This window comes from Tyto alba, unplaced genomic scaffold, assembly GCF_018691265.1.
Source record: "Tyto alba isolate M040663 unplaced genomic scaffold, T.alba_DEE_v4.0 Super-Scaffold_10, whole genome shotgun sequence".
NCBI lineage: Eukaryota > Metazoa > Chordata > Aves > Strigiformes > Tytonidae > Tyto > Tyto alba.
In genome coordinates, this window is record NW_024881262.1 from 22670509 (window position 1) to 22694547 (window position 24039).

General features: G+C 38.1%; 1 protein-coding gene across 1 annotated transcript; it reads right to left on the reverse strand.

The window, feature by feature from the left end:
* Nucleotides 1-527: 527 nt before the first annotated feature.
* Nucleotides 528-24039, reverse strand: TRIM42 (tripartite motif containing 42). Its single transcript, XM_033005379.2, is given in 12 exon segments — nucleotides 528-718; nucleotides 9059-9113; nucleotides 12013-12108; nucleotides 12110-12232; nucleotides 12667-12675; nucleotides 12954-13275; nucleotides 13277-13655; nucleotides 13658-13728; nucleotides 15037-15444; nucleotides 15446-15733; nucleotides 17388-17757; nucleotides 23925-24039. Coding segments are annotated over 12 exon segments (2427 nt in total).

The window sequence follows — 24039 nt, forward strand, 5'->3', positions numbered from 1 at the left end:
TCCCTGGGATAAGTGAATTTATAATAAATAGAACAGCACATTTCACAGAACTGGTGCAGGTATTGCACAACATCTGCTTTTTAGGTATGCCCCTGTGCCCAGCAAAAACTCAGCCCATAGCATGGAGTATATATCCTGCTATGTAACCTGTAGGCAGGAATTAGGAGCTTGAGGAAGGAAAGACTGTATAAAGTGGACTGGAGGAGATATTACCATGTTTTAATCAGTTTTTATGATAAGGAAACTGAAGGGGGCTTTGTCCATTCCCCCTTTTTTTAGTGAAACATTGAACACATAGTGATTATTTGATAGATAAGTATAATTAGTCTTCAATTACCATGAAATTGTCATACATTCCCTTTCCAAATTTCTGGCACTTTCAATTCCTCCAATCAGTGTCATGCTGCTAATCTCACATTGGCAAGAGGTGAGAAAACAGGCCTTGAAATAAGAATTATCCTTATTTGTTGAGCACCAAGGTCTGCATTTGAAATTGAATGAATGATACAGCTGGCTAAACATTGCTTTTACTGGGTGATGAAATGAATGTTATATGCTTTATCTTTAACTCCATCCAGCCTTTTGTGCAAAGCTTTAGTTATAGGTTTTTGATCAGATAAGTTGTGGTTGAGGTTACACAAGGTCTGCCCTAAAAATGCTTTTTCACCGAAATACTGGACTTTGCAAAATGTCTTCAGCTTTCCGGTTGTGTTTCCATCTAACCAGGGAAGGAAATAGAAATAATGGAAATGTGACTATACTGTGCATAAAAGATTCCCCCCCCCCCGATATATTAAAATAATTTACAAGTAGATCTGAGTGAAACTTCGGATTTACAAGTTGTATGGATTTGCCAGAGGCAATGTAGTTTTTCCAAATTTTAAAGGGTCAGATTAGCTCTGGTCTTTGTGCAGATAGTGACAAGAAAGGATGCAGAAACTCTCTTATTCCTCTGTAATTGTCTGCACTGTAAAGTCTAGCAGTAGTTATCCCCTTCTGCAACTCTGAGATCTTGAATTGTGGGGCTTTCTGGTATGTGTGAAAGAAAGAAGGGTCATTACCCTTCCCTGCTTCCATGTTATTATGAGAAGGACACTGTAGCATTTCAGAGGTTGCAGAACCCTGAAGTCATCAGAAAAATTTATACTATAGGAACAGAAGTCATTTTTTTCCTTGCTTCCCTGCCCCCATGTTTCAGGTCTGTGAAATAAGAAATTAGTAAACTTTCAATTGGCTGAGTAGAGGATTTCATGTTTTTCCCTTATTTATGTGTGTGTTGTGTCTGTTCTCCAAATAGGTTCCAAGAGACCTGAGAGAGTTCTGGTCTGAGCAGACACAACTGAACTCTACCATTTCCCATGTTAATAAAATGTTGAATTATTACATTAGCATAATACTGAGTTTAGAGAGTCCAGTTGAATATGCTGATTTATTAGCCCTCCCTCAGTGTTGTATTAACAATGTGTCTCTGAGGATAGTGAGAGTAGATACACCTCTACCCTGACTACACACAGTTAACAAATTATGTACCACCTCCTCTTAAATATCCCCTCTTCGATATTGGAAATGTGCTGTCCTGTACCTCTGTTTTGTCAGGCCCTTAAACCTGTGGTGCTTCAGACACAAAAGCTCCAAAATGTAGTCCTCAAAAGACCATTTTCAAGTGCTGCATTAAATATCACTGATGCCTTTTGTCAAATACATTTGCTGGTAGGGAACAGGAAGTAATTTGAGTTCGAGAGAGGACAAACATTCCCAACCTTTGGATATATATTACCTTGGACTTTTTAAATCACTCTCGCAATCTTGTGTCCTCACACAGAAATAACTCTTTTTTTTTTTTTTTACTTTGGGGAAAAAGGTTCAGAAGAGGCTAAGGGTAAGAAAACTGTGAGCAGAATTTTCTGTCTCTGATTGACCATCTAAAGAAACTCCACGTGGAAACATAAAGCAAAACATTTCTGTAGCCAGGCAAAATTCCTGGTGGATTTCTGAATGATACACAGTAATCTAATCTAGAGCTTTCTGTAGCCCCTGAAGTTTCCTGAGGTGCATAGCACAGTTGGTCTGTTGTGTTTAATTAAGAATAAACTCAGCTAAGAGGTTTGGTTGTTTGTTTTTGTTTTTTTGTTTTTTTTTTTTTTTTTTTGTTTTGTTTTTTGTGTTTTTTTTTTTTTTCTTATTTTAATTTGTTTTAGCTACTTTTAATGTGTTTAATTGACGTAGACAAGTAGATGTTTATTTGTTTGGCTGGATAAGCTTGTGATGATTTGATTTCTAGTTTTATAATAAAGATAGGAAATGAAGGAGAGGCTGTTTGAAGTTTATTCCTCAGTGAATAATTCACTAGGAAAATGTTTGATGAGAAAAGAGCTCGAGCAGAGAAAAGCATCAGAATCTTTACCAAATTACTCCACAGGTAATGGTCTCGTCCACTTCTAACCTCCTACCACAGTGCACCCTTAGGGGCAAGTCAGCTTATAGAAGTGGAGGAAATGCAGAACTTGCTTCTGCATGACTCCCAGATACTACTTCATGATTTATGCTCCAGATAGATTTCCATTTTATTTTTCACTGGTGATAACAAGGATGATAAACATCATTCACTATAATTAAATTTTTAAAATTTGACAGGTAGAGATGACTTGTATTGCAGAGTTTTTAAAAGAATTATCTAAAGCATTTTTTTGTCCACAGATCTACTTCTGAATAAATCTTGGAAAAATTGGGAAGGTATAGCTGCCCAAAGGCAAATGCTAATATTTTAAAAGAAGATCATCCAAGCATGTGTAAATGTATATCCACCCAGGAAAATAATGGAAAAGCTTAACTCTTGTAATGAATATTACCTCTTTCATTTCAAGATTCCAAATATTGCCTCTCATAAGTTTTTACGAAAAATTTACCTAGATTCATGTGGCATTTCTGTTAGAAAGTCCCTTTATAGATGTCTTATTTTAGTACCATGTGAGTTATTTTTGGAAATATTTTCTTTTTCATCTGACTGTAGATATTTATAGAGAAGTTAAGCAATATTAGATTCTTTATCTGATAGAAAGAAATTTTAAACACAAGGCCAGTATGAACTTCTAAACTCAGGTTTGATTTTGCAGCTGAAGAGGGTGAAACTTGCCATAGAGGTGTATAATAGAGGCAAAAAGTTGTCAGAGTCTCAGAATGGGAGTGGACAAATTCAGAGAAAATACTTGTGAGCTATGGGATACCAAGAGGCTCTCTGTGACTGATGAAATCCTTGAGAAACCTTAGGAATGCTTGGAGAATATCAACGTGTTTATACTCTTCTGCTTGCTGCTGATCGCTGTTAGAGACAGGCAGAGCTCTTATCTAACCTGACCATTCTTACATAGATCACTTTGTGAGCTGTAATATAAGACAATTCATTCAGCACACCTATTTTAGATTGGATCCAGAGTGCTTAGAATTCATGACCAAAAACCACTGCTGCTTTAGCTTAAGAGAAATTCTTGGAGCATTGAGTTCTGCATTGTTAGTTTGTATTGTCTTATGAGGTTCAAAAATTGCTTTGAAAAATTGGTTTCTGAATGGTTAGGTTTTCTTATGACCCCCATTTTGACTTCTAACCTTTAGATAAACAGTGTTGGGAGAACAGGAGTTAGCCCATTCAGAGCTGTCTGTGCAAATAAGGTATATATTCAGTAACATTAAAATGAAGAAATAATACTTTCTGTGCAGGCTTTCTGATGAAAAGCTGAACATTTCAAAGTGTGAAATTGCCAGCACATACAGTGTCATTACTGCTCAAAGTGTTTGCTGGGAAAAAAAAAAACTCCTAGGGAACTCACTGATGTGTCTAAATGTTATGGGGAATGCAAGCTTTGAGGGCCTTTTTTTTAAAAATTGAGACCTTTTCCCCTTCAGCTTATGAGTGTTGTGAAATATTCTTACTGCCTTTGAGTTGCAGTAGAATTAATGACTTGATCTTAGATTTACTGTGATTTGTTTCCTGTCATGAGCTGATAAAAGTAAACAATTTAAAAATCTCATAGTAACTAACACATTTATAAATGCAAGGACACGTCCAGGAAATTTTTGTTTGCAGATCAAAATCCCAGAATTTATAGAGTCTGTCTTAGTTACTATTGTGAAGAAGGGGAAAAAAACCCAGTGAACTCTATTAAAAAGATTGATGCATGACTACGAGAGCTCTTGACAATTGAGATTTGTCTCTGAAGTGTTGTTTAACATATGTATGGCAGAAGAAATGCAGGGGAAGGAAACAAATTTTCTTATGATTTTTTGAAGTACTTTAAGTCTAGCAAAATAACGAAATGATTGAAACACAAATTCCATGTAGCTGAGAAAGCAAAACATTCACATTTTACAAAGCTAGAATTCATAAGCAAAAATATTTCCTCAGTATTTGAGCTATAGGTAGGCTATATGGCTATGATAGTTGGGTCTGGTCAAACCACTCAATTCACTTCTCTTGCTGAGTCACTGTCTTGGACAAGACATTTCTGTTTTGAGCTTCCAAGCTGATAGGTAACATTTCCTGTGATCTGCATGCTCCAGTAAATGCCCTTTTGAAGAAAAAGTCCTCTTTCTCTTACTTAGGCTGAAATGTACCTTACTGGATGAGACTGACAATTGTCCTGTGGACTCTCTCTAATACTCCTTTGTACATTGTAATAATTTTTGTCCCTGAAAAAGCTTTGCAATATATGATGTATTCACTGTTGATTTAAGTTTTGTATCACACCAACTGCCCAGGTCAAAGCAGTCTTTTCTGAACACTGTTGTGACATGATACTACCTGGTAGGTTATTCCTCTTCCTCTTAGATGTTTACACCTTTCAGGCAGGCTGTTATTTTATTCTTGCTGCGCTATCACTTAGCTGGATCTTGGGTACTTTGTTCTTTTACACATGTTAACATTCCTGATAATGTTAGTGAAAGCTTGAGGTCCTCAGTAGCACAACAGAACAAGCTCGTGTTCAGTTTTTCTGTGCAAATTAATCCTCTCTGATCTCCAGTAATTTATTTTATGACTTTAAGTATCAACACTTTAACATTAACTTTAAGGTAAAGAGATGCCTAAACCTGAATTTTGTTCCTGTTACATATCTGATTCAATTTTCTGTGACAGGAGCAAGTTGACAAGGCCTTTACATTTATGAACAGGTGTTTACCTTTTTTTTTAATTTTACCTGATAGTATTTAATCTGCCTTTTATTATATATTTAATTTTGAATTCTACTTATATTTTCAAACACTCCATTATCCAGATGATTTTAATTTAAGCATTTTGAGGGACTAAAAGTTGTGGGTTATAATATAAAAAAGGTACTTACTTCGAATCATTTTGATTATTAGTTCTTTTTTCATTTTTTTTTCTCTCTCCTAAATATGGTTGCAGAACCTCCTAGCTTTTAGGATGTATTTCTCAGCAATGCTAAATCACAGCTTTACAGTCCAAAACAGAACAGTTTTAACAAGCTTTGTTTATGTTTGTTTATGTATTTATTGCTCTGCTTTGTTTGCTTAAAATTCTGACTTGCACAACTACAGATAAGTATTATCTTATTTCAGAATTTCAGTTCAGCTATCAAGTCACTTTTACACATTGTACAGAGGTGCGATGTGAGTCTCATCGTATTATGAACAGTAGCTATGTTAGAAAACATCGGGAATATTTTCAGTCAGAATTGTCAGTTAAACACTTAGGCCCACAAAGACTACTACCTCTTTTTGTATAAAATAATGTGTTACAGGTGGACCAGTGTTCTCAAAACCTCTAGAATGGCCTTGGAAATACTGCTGAAGAAGACACCACAGCCCCCTGAATAATATTGATACTATACTTCCTGATGGGTTACGCAGCAAATGGGTGATAAAACTTTATAATACCTTGATTTAATAATTGATGCCTGTATATCTCTGGGGTTTTCTATGCAGCGTGGGTTGATTAGTTGCTATGTGTCAATGCAGGTTAGTCTGCTGCATCTCCAACCTATCTCCTACCAGCTAGCTAATTTATGATCCATCCAGGAAGCCAGAGATACCACTGACTAGATCTCTGTGTGTTAGACTGATGTTGGTCTTGTTTTCATCACTTAACAAAGTGTGCAGCCATGATCCCAGAATATTTTCTTTCAAATTGTCATTATTTGCTTCAGCCCAGCTGTTTCCTTGGCTTTGGAGGAGGTATTTTAACAGCCACTTTTATTTTGTAATGTTTTGTTCAGCAGAGTTGGTTACAGATACTCTGAGATAAATGGTGGTGAAAAGAAATGATGGCTCATCTAATATTCAATTACATATATGTCTTTCATTTGTTCACCTTGGCCACCTGCCCAGCACAAATAGGTGCTTATTGTTCCCTAAATAAATTATGCTGATTCTAAATTGCTCTGCAATTTTATACTTACAAGAGTTCTGTGTTTACTTGCTGGCACAGGCCGCTTTAAAGATATTCAAGCTTCTGTGTTTTGGCTTCTGTTACACTCATTACCTTGAAAAGTAATTATGCAAATATCACAGTGCATTAAATACAGGCAGGCTTTTATTTATTTATAAACATCTCAAAATTTCAATTTCAGGGCATGCAGCTGAAAAATGTCTGAACAGGGTGAGAGGTGGTGCTGCCTCCCCACCCATTGCTGCAACTGAGCAGCAAGCAGTAGATAAGCGAAATTGTTCCATTCTTTGCCTTGCCTGCTTATTGAAAGGAGGAGTGCAGTAAATTGGGCTGTAGACATCCAGTCAGCATGGGATTTGGCTCTGCTCACAATAGGCAGGCACTGAACTGTATGTGAAGAACTTATTTTCTCCCATGAAAATAAAGAGACAACCCTGGAGAAAAAAAGAAAAGCAAGCTGAGATAGAGATGTTTGAAAGGTAATTTGTTTGAAAAGAAACATAGGCTTCCAGGAGCCCCACAATAATTAATAAAAATCTTAAAGCTTGCCAGATTGGACTGATTCTGATCTCTTAGTGATATTGATAAAATGTTGCCCTATTCAAGTGATCTGAGTCACTGTTTACATGAAATGGGAATTGGAGCTTTGCTTGGCTGTTGCGGAGAACTGTGTACTGCAAATTGCATCTCTTAAGAACTGCTGGGTACAGAAGGCTGCTATTATCAATGGATAGCCAGGGGGTGCAAAGGGATTTTATACAGTTGATCCAAATTGCACTTTTATCCACCTACATAGAAATATACTGAAAGGAACACCAGATGGGTGAGCTTCTGGGGAACTACAGACCATCATCAAAAACTCACATGTCCTTGAAAAAGGAGTAAAATGTTGCTATCTGGGGAAGGGGTTTGAAAAGCCACAAGTATTGAAGAAATAATTGGGCTCTACTATGTGGAGAGCCCAGACATTTAGATTTCTGCAAAAATCTATCATAAATTTTACCTTGCAGGTTGCTTTTCATGCGTGATGATCAGGCCCCTTTTAAATGTTTCAAAATACATTTCTCAAGATCAGACAGTGCTATAACTGTTCAATAAGTTTGAAAATGCAAACCTCTTTTACGCTTAGTAACCTTTACTCCTATCTAGAGACTCTGTCAAAAGAAAAGTACGCTGTCAAGGAAAGACTGCACAGAGATCCTCACAAGAACATAAATATTAACTGAAGCATCATTAATAGCTCACTGGCTAGCACAAGATAGAGAACTAGGTGCTCTCAGAGTTCAGATCTCGGCTTTGTTGCCTTTTTTGGAGTCTTCTTTTATTGCACTAGACATCCATAAAGTAGGTAGAATATTACTACTTTGCAGGAACTATGCAAAGCTAAACCAGAGCTTCAGAAGTGAAAGATTCAATGGAAAAATTATATATTAATAATAAATATACCTAAGTTTTACTGTTTGCCTTAAGGATGGTAGCAGGAAGTCCAAGATTTCACAGTCAGTATTCATAATACACTATTTTCCATAAACAGATTTGTTCTGTGCTGAAGTTAAGACACAAACATACAAATGCACAGAAGGGGTTTAAAGAGGTAGTAGTGGCCCTGATCCTGTTTCCATTCCCATGTAATTGCTTTACTTGATAGGACTGGGGCAAAGGGAGTTGTATATGTGTTTAAATACATATATATGTGTGTGTATATGTGCAGGCATATATGGAGACAGATGTGTATAAATACATATATATGTGTGTGTGTAAAAATGTAGACAGCTAGCTAGATATGCATACCTGGTTGGTATGGCTGAAGTGAAAGAAAGGAAGCATGCAAGGTCATCCCTGCACAGAGAAGGACATTTGTTATTACTCTTGATTATTTCAGCACGGTAACCTGCTATGGATCTATTAACTCCTGTTCATTGGATCAGAGCTGCTGTGACTTCCCCTGATTTTATTTGCAGCTACTTTTAAGAAATTGTTAATCTGAAACTCACATAGGTTACCTTCACAAGAGTCAGGTAAACTTAACCATTATTAAGTCCATAAAGAGATAAAATTTTGTTTGCTCTCATTCTTGTGCTGCTTGTCCTGCCTGTTGCCAGTGTCCTTTTATGTGTATATGCACATTGTACTTCAGCTGAATGAGGCTGAGACTGAAAGTGTGTATGTACAGAGTAACATATTCTGTGCTTTAAAAATATGCAGTGTGATGTAGGCTCCTGCAGCTCTTTATGAACATGTATTGAATGGTCTCATATGGAATAGTAATCAGAATATTAACTTACAATGCAAATATGTCATTTAGTCCCTTTAAGCTAAGAAGGTTTCTCAAATACAGTGGGGTTTATGCTATATTTTTATGCATGGCATAGCATTTTCCTTAGGTCTTGGTGCTATATCTGGAAAAAAAAATAGCTAATGTAAAGGCAGGGCATTATTATTATTATTATTATTATTATTATTATTATTATTATTATTATTATTATTATTATTTGCCACTGTTAGAGCTCACTGTTAGATCTCTGGCTGCTAACTTCAGTGGAAAATGGGATATTGCATAAGAAAATATACACATTTTCCAGTTCTTCAAGGGAAAAAAAAAAAAAAGGAACACCTGGTTTAATTGTCTATTTGGTGTATGCAGAACACCCTGAATACCCTTGTGCTTCTTCCCTGCATGTTCGATTTTCCCATATTCATCTGAAGTGGTTATCTGCAAGTAGAAAACAAGAATGTGTTGAAGTACAGACAAGGTATGTGTATTTATTTTTTGGGGATAGGATTTAATTAGTGTCTGTTTTCGAAAGAACTTACCACTTACAGATGCATTTTCAAAGCAGTCAAACTGCCTTATCTATGCAGAACTTTGGAAAGTCTAAGTACTTATTTTGGAAGCAAAATGGAAACTGAGCTCTTTAAGAAAACCTTACATTGAAGGCAAGCGACTGTCTGGTGGCAAACATTACAGTGATTAATACAATAGGTAGCCATTAGGATCTGGCAGCTGGTCATTTAGGGAAAGAATTTCAGATATGACCACAGGATTTAGATGTCCACATCCCATTAAAAGTAATTTTGCATTTGGGTTCCAAGGTAATTTTGAAAAGTCTCCTTCCAAAGGCTTAATTGACAAGCGTATGATGAAAAGTTAAAAAGCAACATGGCCATAATCAGAATTATTACTGTTTCTGTGGTTGACAGTCTCAAGAGACACGTTAAGGAACACAAAGTCTATTGGTCTTTGTGGCAGGCTGCTGAGAAGAAGGGGTGGGGGTAGCACCTCTTATAAGAGTGGTAGCACTGGCAGCAACTAGACCAAGGATTGCAGACTTCCAGCATTTTCCCTTCCCGGTTTTCTAACTGCATCCTTAGCGCTTCTTATTCCACCTCCCATGGCAGACACAGTCAAATCCTTTATCTCTGGGGCAACAAATTTTTGCCTACTCTCTTGAAAGTCCCCAGGGAACACTGAATTTCATCCTTAGAGGATTCCTTGTCACTTGACTTGTGGCACAGTTTTGCATGGTTTGCCAGGGCTGTTTAATACCTCAGTTTTGTTGACAAGGCAGCTTCAGTTTCTGTCACTCATCCAGGATCCTCCACAACCTCATCACATACTCAAAAATATCCTTACCCAGCGTAGTGCTGTGTAATTCCTCCAACTGACTTGTAAATTAGGATCCAGTTGCTAGAATCATTAATAATTTTTTGCCAGCTTAGATATTTGAGGGTAACCTGCCTTCTTCCTAGTTGCTGCTCTAGAAGTTTGTTTTCCAAGTCTGGTGTCGCCTGCCAGCCCTGTGCAGATATGTTAGATACCTTTGGCCACTTCCTGAGGCCTTAGGAGCCTATATTGAGTCAACTGCATTGAATTCTTCTTGGGCAAAGAGATGCCATCTGTAGCAGCCTCTGTGATCATGTAACAAGGATATAGTAATACTTCCATGGTGTTTCACACATTGATAAATGGCTGAAATTGAGGAACCTGTGTTTCATCTGAAAGCCAACAATCAAGCTATTGGGCTGAGAGAAGCTCCCTCACTCCTAAAAGCACAGAGACTATAGTTTTCTGTTTTGCTTATGAGGGCTGCATACAGACTTGGGAAATATGCTTGTAATGCTAAATAACACCTTATGGTCGAATAACTCTTTTGTGGGACTTGATATTTCGGGGTATCAGTGATGTGGCATCAGCTTTAGTTAAAAGAATGAAATATTAGCTGCTGTCTAGCAAAACTTTGTCACCTTCCCCCTTTGCACGGCTTGGTGCCTGGACTCCTGTGACCTGTCACAGCCGTCACAGTTTTATTCTCTCACAGTCTTAGTAACTGTCACACATGAAGAATGGTATTGCCCTGACTAAATCCCCTATTTAAAATGTAATGACATATTTTCTTTAAAAGTTCTTCCAAGCTTTCTATGTAGTGTAACTGGTAAAGTAAAATAGTCCAATATTAAGAAAAGGAAACAGAGGTAGTTATTTTTTTAAAAGAAGATTTATAAAAGTCTGTCATACATGCTGTCTCCTTTAGCTATGAAACTTTATTTCTGTAAATTACAGCATATGTTAAGTGAGTTTGTGTTTCTCTGGAATATTAATATGACTGTGCTGTGTGCAGGAAGAACAATTTTCAGAAGAAAAATCAATATAGAATTACAACGTGTCAGATCTAAAAAAAAAAGTAACTACTGTGCTCAGTGATTTAAGTAGAGGAAGTGGAGCAGTCCAAGAAGGTGTTGTTTGTAATTAAAACTCATGAAGTGAGTGAGATGTCTGAACGCTGTTTCAAAGTCAAGACTTTTACTCTCTAAATGCGATAAGGGACAAGAGGCCTGGAAAGGGACCATGCTTGGTGCTACTGATACAGGAAAAGGTTGTGAAATGCAGTTGGAACCAGAGAATGGCAACTAAGATTGTCATGGAAGTCATCTGCATTCTATGCACTGCAGCTCCTCAATACACCCGTTACTGAAAATTTATCAAGGAGAAAGCATGAATTAAGCATTTTTTTTTAGCAAGGTGTGAAAAACTAAAGGTGACTTCAGCAAGAGATTTGGGATGCCTAAGGGTATTCAAGAGAATTCATGAAATGTCTTAATTTTTGACACCTTTTTGAATACCTTCCTACTCCTCTTATCTTTGCAACACTTTTCATCCTCTTCTAAAACCACAGTAAAGGAGATTCATATTGAAAGGTGTCAAAGAATATTCTTAATTTTCTTTTTCCTCTCAATGATTGCTGCCTTGTTCTGGCATGAAAACTTTTGGATCTGTCTATTCAAACTCTTACTCTGTGTGTTCAGAGAGATTCGTGTAAACACAGTCTCAGTCCCGAAGCAATATGAATTACAATGACTTGCCTAATGTAATCATGACACAGCATCCCTGCTAGAAAAAAATGAGAAACATTCTACATAGGTCAAGCAATAGCAAACTGAGTTAGAAAAATGAATGGAAAAATCCAGGCTTACTATTAGTATCGCTTACCTAGATAAGTGAACAGCAATATTCCATTTAAGCAGTCTTCCTCATAAATATGTGGGGTAAAAAAAAATTGTGGAGGCAAGAAAGTTAAGGCAATTCTATGAAGTATAGGAAGAATCTACAATACCTTACAGATCTCACTCCATTCTGCTCGACCAATTGCATTAACAGCACAGACTTTACAAAGATATTCTGTATTTGTATCCAGATTATATATTTCTAAGGTTCTACTGCTGTATTTTGCTTAGCTGCCCAGCTAGTTGTGTCTGGACAGTGTTATCAGGGCCAATATGAGCAAATTCATAAAATTCTACCTCAAAGACACTCATGTCTTTGGGGGATCAAGTCTAGTAAATTGTGAATGGAGAAAAATTTGTAGTACACAATTAAGTACCCTTTATTTTTGCTCATTTTCATTTTTGCATTCTTGGAAAGTTGCTGTTTGGCAGATTGTAATTTTGAAATGCCAATGCAGCTGAAATTCTAACCATAGCATGAAATATATGTGCGTTATACAGAATTTGTGGTCTGACTTGGAAAATGCTAAGCTTCCTCCTGGGAATTTCATAGTACCCTCTTCTAACATACTAAAATGAAATCAGGTTGACAGCAGTCAGAATTTTGCAACATGCATTTGGGATCTTATACAACTGGCATCCTGATCTTTTTAGCATCTATAAATATATAATGAGGAAAATTACATAGATATGATGTCGTCACATTGAAGGCCAAGACCAGGATTGAATTATTTGATCTGATGTACAGATATTTAAATACAAACATGGTACATCTATGTCTTTCTGCACTGGATCTTTTCACATAACCTATTTTTATATCACATATATAATAACATAAGAAACCTATTGACTACAGTAGAAATGTGATATGAATCAATTTATGCTTTAGTTTATCTCAAAAGGCAAGCTTGAAATGCATTGTTTCCTAAAAATAAAATATTTGAATTGATACTGTAGTCTTATTTACGCAAACTCATATGGGTTCATACTCCATAACAGCCTGAAAATATAATGATCTCTTGTGTATATTTAGAATTTATTCATGTCTTACTTTGACAGACCTCGAGTAAACAACAGCCTGATATATAACAACAGGTCTTGGGGCTGATTCATTGTCTATAGGTTCTGGACTTGAAAAGTTAACTATCTGATATTTTCTTTCTTTTCTTGGAGTTTCACAATCTGTATCTCGGTATGCACACACTTCATTACTCTGTGTAGGATGATGGGGACGCGTAGAGCTTAGTCTTCTGACAGTGTCTTCAGACAGCACACCTAAATCAAACAAGGAACCTAAAGATGGGCTTCAGAACAATGTTACTTGCTTGGAGTCATGAGTGCTTGAAACATGCCTTGGAACCATTATCTCAGGGATATTTTTCTGCTTTACTTTCTGACTGCTTTATTCTAAGGGATAGGACAAGTCCCTGTAAAATGGAGAAAAGTTCATCAAAGCTGCATTGAAGTTTTCGTAAGGGATCATCTCTTAGATGTGAACTAGATCGGAAAATGGAAGGAACCGCATTTTCTACTTCTTTCACTAAGCAGTGTGCAGATTGCAGAAACACAACTTGGCTTTCCTCCTTAAGAGCCACTTTAGAGTATTGAGTAAGAGCATTCATATATGATAGCTGACTGGCTGTATAGTTTATGTATTCTGAAATTTCTTTCTGTTTTTTAAGTTCAGTGTTTTCAAGCAACTCTATCATCTCCTTTTCTTGTTCGTGAAGAACCATACGTGATTTTAAGAATTTCTGATCTCCTTTCTTTTGATGTCCTTATATGTCTTGAAACTATTTTTTATCAGGATAACTTCCATTAGACTCCTTAATATACTGTAAAAAAAATAAATATCAGTTCAGTAGTTCGAAATTCATATTAAATTGTAGTTGTTACAAGATGCAGAATGATAAATTTTAGCTTTAAAAAATATCCTGTTAGGTAGAACATGGGAGAATAAGGATTCTGGTATTTTTCTCTCATCTCTGCTGCTGGTAAGCCCCGAAGGAAGTTGTTTGTGTTAAAACGCTCACATTTAGGTGTATAAAATTTGGCAGTTAATTGCTACTTTATTATTATTTCCTCACTCAAATTTATGTCCCCCAAAATGGGCGTGATAATTTTTACTTCATTACACAGGAAATCCTGAAGCTGAATTTATTGTGGCTCTGTATTATCTTTGAAAATTCACTGTGCCGGTATGAAGTTAAAATAATGACAGCAAATTCACCTGCACATCCCGCATTATGTCTGTGGCTGACAGTACATTCCTCTGATGGACATTATGTGAAAGTGTGATTAATTCTTCTGAAACTAAAGATTGCAGACTGTGAGGGAACAGAATCAAAAATACCAAAGACTGATAGTAAATTTCAATGGCATTCAGCTAACATCAGGAAATAATTTCACATTACACAATCCTGTACAAATATTCTACATCACTCTTCTCAAACTTAAGACTCTTTCAAAATTGAGAATTTAATGCTTCCAGCTGTTTCTCATTGTGCATGGTTCACTTTCCCTTTCAGAATGTTATTTTCTCTCCAATTTCACTATGTCCCCAACATATGTGATGTTACATATAAAGATCAAAATTAAAAGAAATTAATAAAATCCTAGTCTATGTTCAGCCCCCTTCCTTGCTATGGATCAAGTCTTAGTTAAAAGGAGTGACACCGCTGTGTTACTGCAGAAAAATGTGACCGCTTTGTCTCTTAGTCAGCATGGGTATAAGTATAAAACTGACTAAAGATGGACAATTCATAACTTGCCTTCAGGGGAATAAGCAAGCAGTTAATCTTCAAACATGTATTTCTGATTAAAAAAATATTAATTTTACTCTGCAGATGTAATTGGTGTTTATTCCATGCTGGGTCCCGTGGTATGTAATGAAGGTTCTGCTTCCTAGATGCACATTTCTGTTCCCATCCCACACATAGATCCCTCATTCTCTAATAGCTGAGTCTGGCTCGTGATGCCACAATGATGGCCTTGGTCCTTTTGTGTTTCTACAGTGGGAACACACTACATTTCTGACTCTTGTGCTGTGCAGAAAATTAATATAGACTGTCAACCATATGTTCAAGATTCTTTCCTGAGGTGGCATGGGGAAGTGTCAGAAGCAGCAGAAATACACACCTTTTCTAAATTTTGCAGTTGTATCAAAGAGAGAAGCAGGCTCTCTTGAACATGCGACTGCCAGGGGAATAGTCTCATGATCACTGTGCTGTGCATTCTTGCAGAACTCACAGATCAGGTCGTGGCCACCCAGACAGTATTCAGAGAGGTTTGAGTTGCTGTGCAGTAAGCAGCGCTGCTATTCATGATCTTCTTGATGTACTTTGGTGAAAATGTGGTCTTGAGCGTCATTCTTGCCATGATTTAAATGCAGACATTCATTACAATAGTTGATTCCACATATTCTACATATTTTGGTTGCCACTCTTCTCTCCCTGCAAGTTTCACAGTAGGCTGGTCTTTCACTGTGGTCAAATCTACACCTCTGAAAGCCACGTCTGCACTTGTATTTCTCATCTAGTTTTGGTTTTCCTCAGCTGAGTTTTATTTGTGTAGGGGAGGCAGTGTTCTTTGCTACACACTGGGCATATGATGATATAAAAGTTTTCAGTTATTTCAGCTTTGGTCTTGCTTTTAGTTATACATTTCTCACAAATACAGTGATTGCTTGGCAGCATAAATGGTTGGAGAAACATTTGCTTACACAATGGACAAGCAAGTTTGTTATGGAAAGAGTGGCTGGAGACATTCTTTTCTGATGTAATGACAGACACATTATTCCTAGTTCTAAATCTTGAGATGACATCTTTTGACCTAAATAAAATTGAAAAAAAACCCAAACAACCCCAAGAACTCAGAAATATCTGTATATTAGGATGTCATCACAAAATTATAACAGAGGCAGTTCTACTTTGCATACTAACCATCCTTTTATTCTGACTGGATATTTTATTTAAACAACTGGGTTATCACTATCAAGAATCCATTTTTTTATTGTCCTTTTCATAATTATTTCACTATATGTTTAATACTGTTGGCAGCAATAACAGTAAACAGATATCTCCATCATTGTAGGTCTGTATGGATTAGAGTTTTCCAGAAAATGTTGAAGACGTTTCTGATTAACATAGTAAAACACATTTACCTATGATCATCCTAATTTGTGGTCAATCAAGAAATCTATCACTTCTGAATTATTACAGATTTCTAGAATAAATTAAGTTTATTCTTAGTGTTAGTATCAGCCTTATCACTGATTCTTTATATTAATTGCAAAGACTTTAAAATGGGAATTTAAAAAAAAATATTATTTTATTTCAGAAGAGGGCTGATTTTTGGGATGTGCTAATCCTTCTTCTCTTCAGATCTTGATAGTCTTGACCTGCCTCTTAGCCTGTGGACATTATCCTTTTAAAAATACAATATTAATTTTATAATGCCTCCTTGAATATTTTCCATAGCCTTGACATCCTTCTTGAAGATGGACACCTGGTTCTAGGCCTCTGTGGTCTGACTCTGCTGTTCTTCCCTTTAGCATCCATGTTGTTATTGCTTACCTTCTCTCCCCAAATGTTCAACCATACTATCTGCTTTTCTGTCACTCGAAATATCAGAAAAAAAAACCCTAATGAACTAAAGAAAGTAGAATCTTCTGTTTCTATGAGGATTCCTTCTGGTCTTCAAAGTTTACCTAGGGAGGAATTAACCATGCATTTCCAGAGGTCCTCTCAATTCCTCTCATTTTGGTAGTCTTCTAAACTGGAGTTCTTCTGATAACTAAATTTCTGGCCTCCCTTTCCTCCCCCCTCCATACCTTTTTGTGAGTGTTCTTTAGTGTAGCATTTCTACAGTTAATAATTACCGTCCCCTTCCCATCTGGTTTCTTAGTTTTATCTTCTAAGACTGTTACTATGCCTTCTTTCCATTCTCTGTGTGGCATTTCTTCAGCCTTTATAATTATTTGTCTCCTTTTTGTCTTATTCTGAACATAACTGCTCCTTCCACTTCCAGTTAGCAGCAGTTTTACTGCCTCTTGCTTTATTCCAATTTTCCTTGTATCCTTGCTTGCAAGCCCCCGTGCTACAAACACATCCCTGTTTTCCTCCTTGTTTTAAGGTTCTCTGCATATCTTCCTTCTTGTTGCTACTTGGGTTTTTACACTGTGAGAATGCATAAGCATATATTGGCCATTCGAGAATTTTGTCTAGAAATCAAGTGGTCCTAATTACAAGTGAAATGATGTTCTGGAGTAGTCTTTGCCCCAGTCAGAATCATGAGCATAAGATTTCACTAATATCAAGAGAAAACTACTTTTTCTGTTTCTCAGAATGATATCCTGTGGTTATTTGAAATGGCTCTAACATGCCAACAGATTGTATGTTTCTAAATACAACGCATCCATTAAGACATAATGTAAATTAGAGAAACAAAACCCCTAGAAATTTTAAGAGCCCTTAACTCCACTTACTGAACAGCTCCAGGTGCTCTTGAGTGATGTGGTTCATCGACAGAGCTTCTGCAGCACTTGCTTGCATAATACTGACATGCTGAATTCTCTCCACCCCAGCAGCAGCATTTGCAGTCTGGCTCATGTGAACAAGAGCAGCAGCATCACTAGCAACTTGCTTGCTCTGCACAGGAGCAGTGGCTGCACTGGCAAGGTTTGTCTTCTTCATAGGGATGTGGGAAACAGGTACAGCTCCGCTCAAGGGTAAACAAGAAGTGCCAACACAGGCAGAATTCTTCCTTTCTGCTGTGGCAAGTCAGGCAACAGCAGTTTGAGCAGCATGACCATGGCAAATAGGGATGCCCATTTTCATCCACCCTTCTGTCAGATACTCGGAAGAAAGTTCATTGGTCCTTTCAGCTTTTCTTCACACTACAGCAGCTGAGCTCCAAAAAGGCAAAACCTCTGACTGTTGGGTCAAGCTCTGTGCTGTGGAGATGCACTTCATTCTAATTGGAAAGTGATGTCACAGTGTGACATTCAAATAAGGACACAGGCAGAATTTTATGCACAGGTACCTGATATAGTGATTACCTCATCTGTACATCACATAACAATAGTTGTTCTTCCTGAATTCCTTGAAAGCATTTCCTCCCTCTTCATGAATTCATAAGGACTTTATACACTTGGATTAGATACCCTAAGGCCACTATTCCATTAGGACCACATGCGTTTTGTCCACTCATCCGTGTGCTATAAGCAAACTCTAACCATCAATAGGGAGAGGTTTCTCATCAGGTCTCTAAGGCTTTAAGCATAACTAGCACACATTAAAGAACCTTACACTTGAGATGCATCTTGAAGCATATCCTTGTAACTGTCTTATTTCAAGCCCTTGTCTACCACTGTTTATGCTCTTGAACAATGTATGGCAATTGTTCCCTCAAGGCCTGATGAAAAGAATTGGCCTTGAATTGTAGGTTCAGTGCTATTGCTCATTGCTGTGGACCTGCCTCTTTCCCCACTGAGTCCAAGTGTGTTTCTTGCTCTTCCTTAAGCTGGCCACTCTCCTATAATGCAGTATCAGCGATATTATTTTTGTTGTTCTTTAGTTACTTTGTATTAGGAACCATTTTCTTTCATGTAGTTGATTTATTCCAAGATTATGTAGCATTTTTTACCTACTTACAGATATGATAATTTTAAATAAAAATCAAATTTGTGTAAAGAAAACATGATCTTCTCAGTATTGCATGCTTACTATAGCACTTATATGTAAGCAGTTGGACTCAATGATCTTGAAGGTCTTTTCCAGCCTAAATGATCCTATGATTCCAAAAAAGAAAATCTACCCTCTAAGAGTCATCTGCAACTGACATGAAAGAGCTTATTCTCTTACTTGAAACTGTAAAGGACAGTGATATCTAAATGGTACATATTCAAGAATACTGACTTTTGATGCTGGCTTCTATGCTGTAGATAAGTAAATTTTTCCAAAATTTAGCAATTCGACTGGTGTTAATGGGTTATGTATAACCGGGAATCACTGAGATATGCTTTGACATAGTTTACTGTAGCAGTTCCTTTGAGCCTATTTGCTCAAAGTCTGTCCTACCTAGAGATATTTTAATTCACTGATCCAGAGCCCTACAGAACATAAAGGCTGTGTCATTATGTGTAACCATTTACATGATGGACTATAATAGTTTCTTGGAATGGTAATAGCCTATTGTGTCAATTGGATTTTCATTAATAAGTACTAGAACTGTGTGCTGAATGGCTTTTCATAGTATAACCTGAACCTTTAATGGATGTTATTTATTCCATTTGTCTTTCCAGTTTAATTAATGGCAATGGTGTTTTATTTTGCAGATTTAATTTTGGGATATTGAAATGCTTTTGAATTTGATCATTAGAAAAAATGTATCTTGTGATGCTTGCCTGCTTTTCTTTTGCAAAACATTCATGAATAGATGTGGAGTTTTTTGAGTAAGGAAAGAAACAAAAAGTATGTCTTGTGCGCCATGTGCTGATACTTGGACACTCTTTTCCATTTTGATGTAATATAGAGGTTAATAGCAACTTGTGCAACATTCTCCTCAACATATTTCTTTTTTTTGGATTCTCTGTGAATTGTGTTTTTCCACTGACTCTTGGACAACTTTGTCTTCTGCCACATATAATTCCCACAACTTATTTTCTGCTATCTTTAGCGCTCTGGTTTTGCTTTACCAAAACTTTCTTCGACAGCCTCATTCCTGTGCTGCTCCCAGTACAGGTGGCTGGCTCTGCATCTCCCTGTAGTCATGCAGCCAGTTCTAAGATGGTCCCATTTCATTAATATGTTTATCCTCTAGCAGATACCGAGAGATCAGATCAGATCAGACTGGCTTCTGGAGAAACTGAATTAGATGCAATAGCTGCAACCGAACCAACAGACTTTTAATAGTGTTTGCAAACATGTTCCCCCATGCCTCTGGTTTGATCTGACTGTCATTTTCATCATAGTTCTCATGATAGTCAGACTGTGGTATGATGATTTCACCTACAAATAAGCTTGACTGTGCAAGGTGTTGAGGGGGAAAAAAAAAAAAAAAAAAAAAAAAGTGAGAGAAAGAAAAGCACAGTCCAGTGAGGACACAGTTTCAATTGAAATTACCTCAGATTAGTGTGTGGTCATTTATGCTGTATTTCTATTAGCTAAAAAATAACTCAGTACAATATTTTCTACTTGGCAGTTTATCCTGTTCTGTGCTGTTTTGCAAGATAAGCTAAGATTGTTGTATTTTTCTTCTGGCTAACTGTGGCTTGTCCACAGCAACTAGGAAGAGAAAGGAAAAAACATCACTGTCCTTTCTTCATAAGAAAAATCTCTGCTTCTAGCTCTTTGTTTTCAGCATCACCTTAAAACAGGTTTGAGGGCAATTTCCTAGTGATGGGAATGCCTAGGAAATAGTGGGCTTTACAGTATTCATTTTTTTTTTCTAATTTTTGTGAGCTTTGTTGTTCCTCCTTCATTCAATCCTTTGCCAGTAGCCAAATGGCTACACTTACGTTTCAAGCAGCAGAAAGATTTTGATGGCTTGTACTGAAAAAAAGGCAGAGTCGTTACACGTATCTCCACTATTGCTCTCCACCTCTTCTGAATAGAAAGCTTGAGATGGTTTAGGTGATACGGAGGCACACTGGAGACAGAAACCACACCAGAGCTGGAGTGATGGTTTCCTATCAAGATTAACAGCTGGTAATGCAAGAGAGCAACAAACACATAGTAAACTTGGGCTTCTTCATTGCTCTAAAGCTGTATGAGAACTATACACTGAGCTCCATATGCCTTTACCCATGGATAAAGAGATGAAGGAAAAATTTTAATAAATTTTCTTTTACCAATTTTTGCTATTAGTTACAAGAGAGTATAATCTGACTTATTTATGTAGTCATTCATTGACTAGGTAATACTGATGTAAGTTTTATAGTCATTCAAACTCTTCTTGATTTCAGGAGTATTTCTAAATACTACACACTACAAAAATTACAACTGTGATGGTTGACTGGAAATGAGAAATATTGTATTTGGGAAGTATATTATTTGAGCCCGAGAGAAAACTAATAGCAGATAATGATAAAGGAAAGGACTCTTTAATGACATTTTGTGTATTGCTTCATAAAAAAATTAACTGAGATCACATTACATAGCTAAGAACTGTCTAGAATAACAAAAAAAAAAAAAAAAGAGAGAAAGCTATATCACACTTAAATAAACTTAATATTTTCAAGGGAATTGAATACATTTCAAGGACTGTAGAAAAATAACTGAAATATCCACAGTAGTTTTAGGAGTTCTTTTTAAGAATACATGAAAGATGTTGGAAAGGATACTGGACTAGATGAAATTTAGAAGAAAATCTCAGAAATCTCATTTTGGTGAGACTCATTTCCCCTAGAACAAGGGCTTTCTAGTGCTTGTGTGCCAGAGAAATCACAGCATTTCATGACCCTTTGCACAGATCTCAAACATATTAAGTGAATTGCTACAAAATGCTTTAGAAGATCTGTTTGTCATAGATATTAAGAAACTACAGCAGCATACTGCTGTTATGGGTCTGCATGCTTGTTGTTTCACAACCTATTTTTTGTTCCTGCTATGCGAAGCCTTGTTGTCTTACGTATTACTATCACAATGCGAGATCTGTTGTTCTTTGGAACAAATAAAAGTTTGGGCATATTACAGAATGATTGGAAATACTAGATATGTATAGTCTAGCTGGTTCCATGTCAACCCTCATGTGTTTCCTCCTTGTCCTGGTGTCTGCACACATTTCTCCTGCCTGATGTGTTTTTGTTGCTGGTTTGGCTAATTCTCATTTCCTTTTGCACCCCCTGTCTGGGTGCTTTTTCCTTAGGCTCTCAGGTTTTGAGCTTGCTTGTTCTCAGACTAAGGGTGTTCATCTCCTTAAGGTGAGGTGGATCTGGGCTACTAGTGAGACTACAGAGAAGAAACTCAAATGTTTTAGCTTAAGCACTTCAGGTAAAGCAGTGTTAGAACGAATGTAGCAGCTGCAAAACAACAACATACTTAAAATTTAAGGCCATACTACATTAAAAGATGCTAGACTACATGTTAAACAACTGTCTGTGGTTACAAAGCAGCCAGACTTCTTTGAGTTTGCTTAAAAAAAAAAAAAGTTAATTTTCTACTACAAAATTGTAAATGAATAGTACCAAGCTTGTTAATTCCAAATCTTTGGTCTGGTCTGTAGTGATTAGGCGAGTTGGTGATTAAGCACTTGCTCTCCTTCAGGCTGCTCTGTTGGTGTATCTGCTTTCCTGACCATAGTACCTAGGTTCAGCCTCACTTATCAGTCTATTTTTCATTCTTGTGTTGGTTCTCTGCTGGACATCCTGACTCCTCTCCTGATTAGCCTGGCTCTAAGCAGTAACTAGCTTATTAGGAGGTCCAGCTGAGCAGTGAAATATGTGTTAATAACTTGGCTCTTCTTAAAAGGAAAAAAAATGAAAAAAATATTCACTCTATTGCACTGCCTAGGGGAAGAGGGGAAAATACAAATGAAGTGGGCGGAGGTGAGAGAAAAGGCTTTGTGGATTTAGGCAGTGCATAGCATAGGGAATTAAAGCTGTGGTAAGCAGAAGTTCCTTGCAATCAGGGAAAGAGTGAAGTTTCTCCTTCACCCCAGAAGTTTTGTCTTCTCACCAGCTGAGAAGATTTATATACGTAAAAGAAAAATAAAATAAGTGCTTTTTAGAAGAACTTGTGAAGAAGAAAAAAAGGGCTCCCGGCAAGGAAAACAACAAGTGTAAACACTTCATCTTTAACTGGAATCTGAAGACAGTGCTTGCTGCTTAAATATGCCCACAGAGAGGATGGGGAATGTGCCTGCCTACATGCACTGCAGAGGTGAAAAAGCTTCTTGAGTGAAGTTGCTTGCTGTGTGTCTAAGCTTGCACTTAAATTAGTGATGGAACTATTGTGTCACAGACAGTTAACTTTCAGTTGTACTTTCAGGTTTGCAACTCTTTGCTTTTTATTCTTCTTTATGTCCCCATGCTTGCTGTATGCTTACCTCTTGTGGTGGGTTAACCCTGTATGGACACCATGGTCCCACCAAAGATGCTCTATTACTCCACCTCCTCAGCTGGACAAGGGGAGAAAAATATATCAAAAGGCTTGTAAGCTGAGATAAGGACAGGGAGAAATCAATCAGCACTTACAGTCATGGGCAAAACAGACTTGACTTGGGGAAAATTAATTTTGTTACCAATCAAATCAGAGTTGGGTAATGAGAAATAAAATCAAATCTTAAAATCACCTTCCCCCCACCCCTCCCTTCTTCCTGGGCTCATCTTGACTCCTGATTCTCTCTGCCTCCTCCCCCCCAGCAGTGCGGGGGGACGGGGAATGGGGGTTGTGTTCAGCTCATCACACCTTGTCTCTGCTGCTCCTTCCCCCTCCGGGGAGGACTCCTCACACTCCCCTGCTCCAGCGTGGGTCCCTCCCACGGCAGACAGTCCTCCACGAACTTCTCCCACGTGAGTCCTTCCCGCGGGCTGCAGTTCTTCACGACCTGCTCCAGCGTGGGTCCCTCCCAGGGGGTGCAGTCCCTCTGGCACAGACCGCTCCCGCGTGGGTCCCCCACGGGGTCACCAGTCCTGCCAGCAAACCTGCTCCAGCGCGGGCTCCTCTCCCCACGGGCCCACGGGCCCTGCCAGGAGCCCGCTCCAGCGCGGGCTTCCCGCGGGGTCACAGCCTCCTTCGGGCATCCCCCTGCTCCGGCGCGGGGTCCTCCCCGGGCTGCAGGTGGAGATCTGCTCCTCCGTGGGCCTCCCCGGGCTGCAGGGCCCAGCCTGCCTCCCCACGGGCTGCACCTCGGGCCGCAGGGGAATCTCTGCTCCGGCGCCTGGAGCACCTCCCGCCCCTCCTGCTTCGCTGCCCTGCTGCCTGCAGAGTTGTTGCTCTCGCGTGTTCTCGCTCCTCTCTCCAGCTGCAGGCGCTCGGGTGTTTTTCCCCCCTTCCTAAATCCGTTACCCCAGAGGCGCTACCGCCATCGCTGCTGGGCTCGGCCTTGGCCAGCGGCGGGTCCGTCTCGGAGCCGGCTGGCGTTGGCTCGGGCGGACACGGGGGAACCTTCTGGCAGCTTCTCGCAAAAGCCACCAT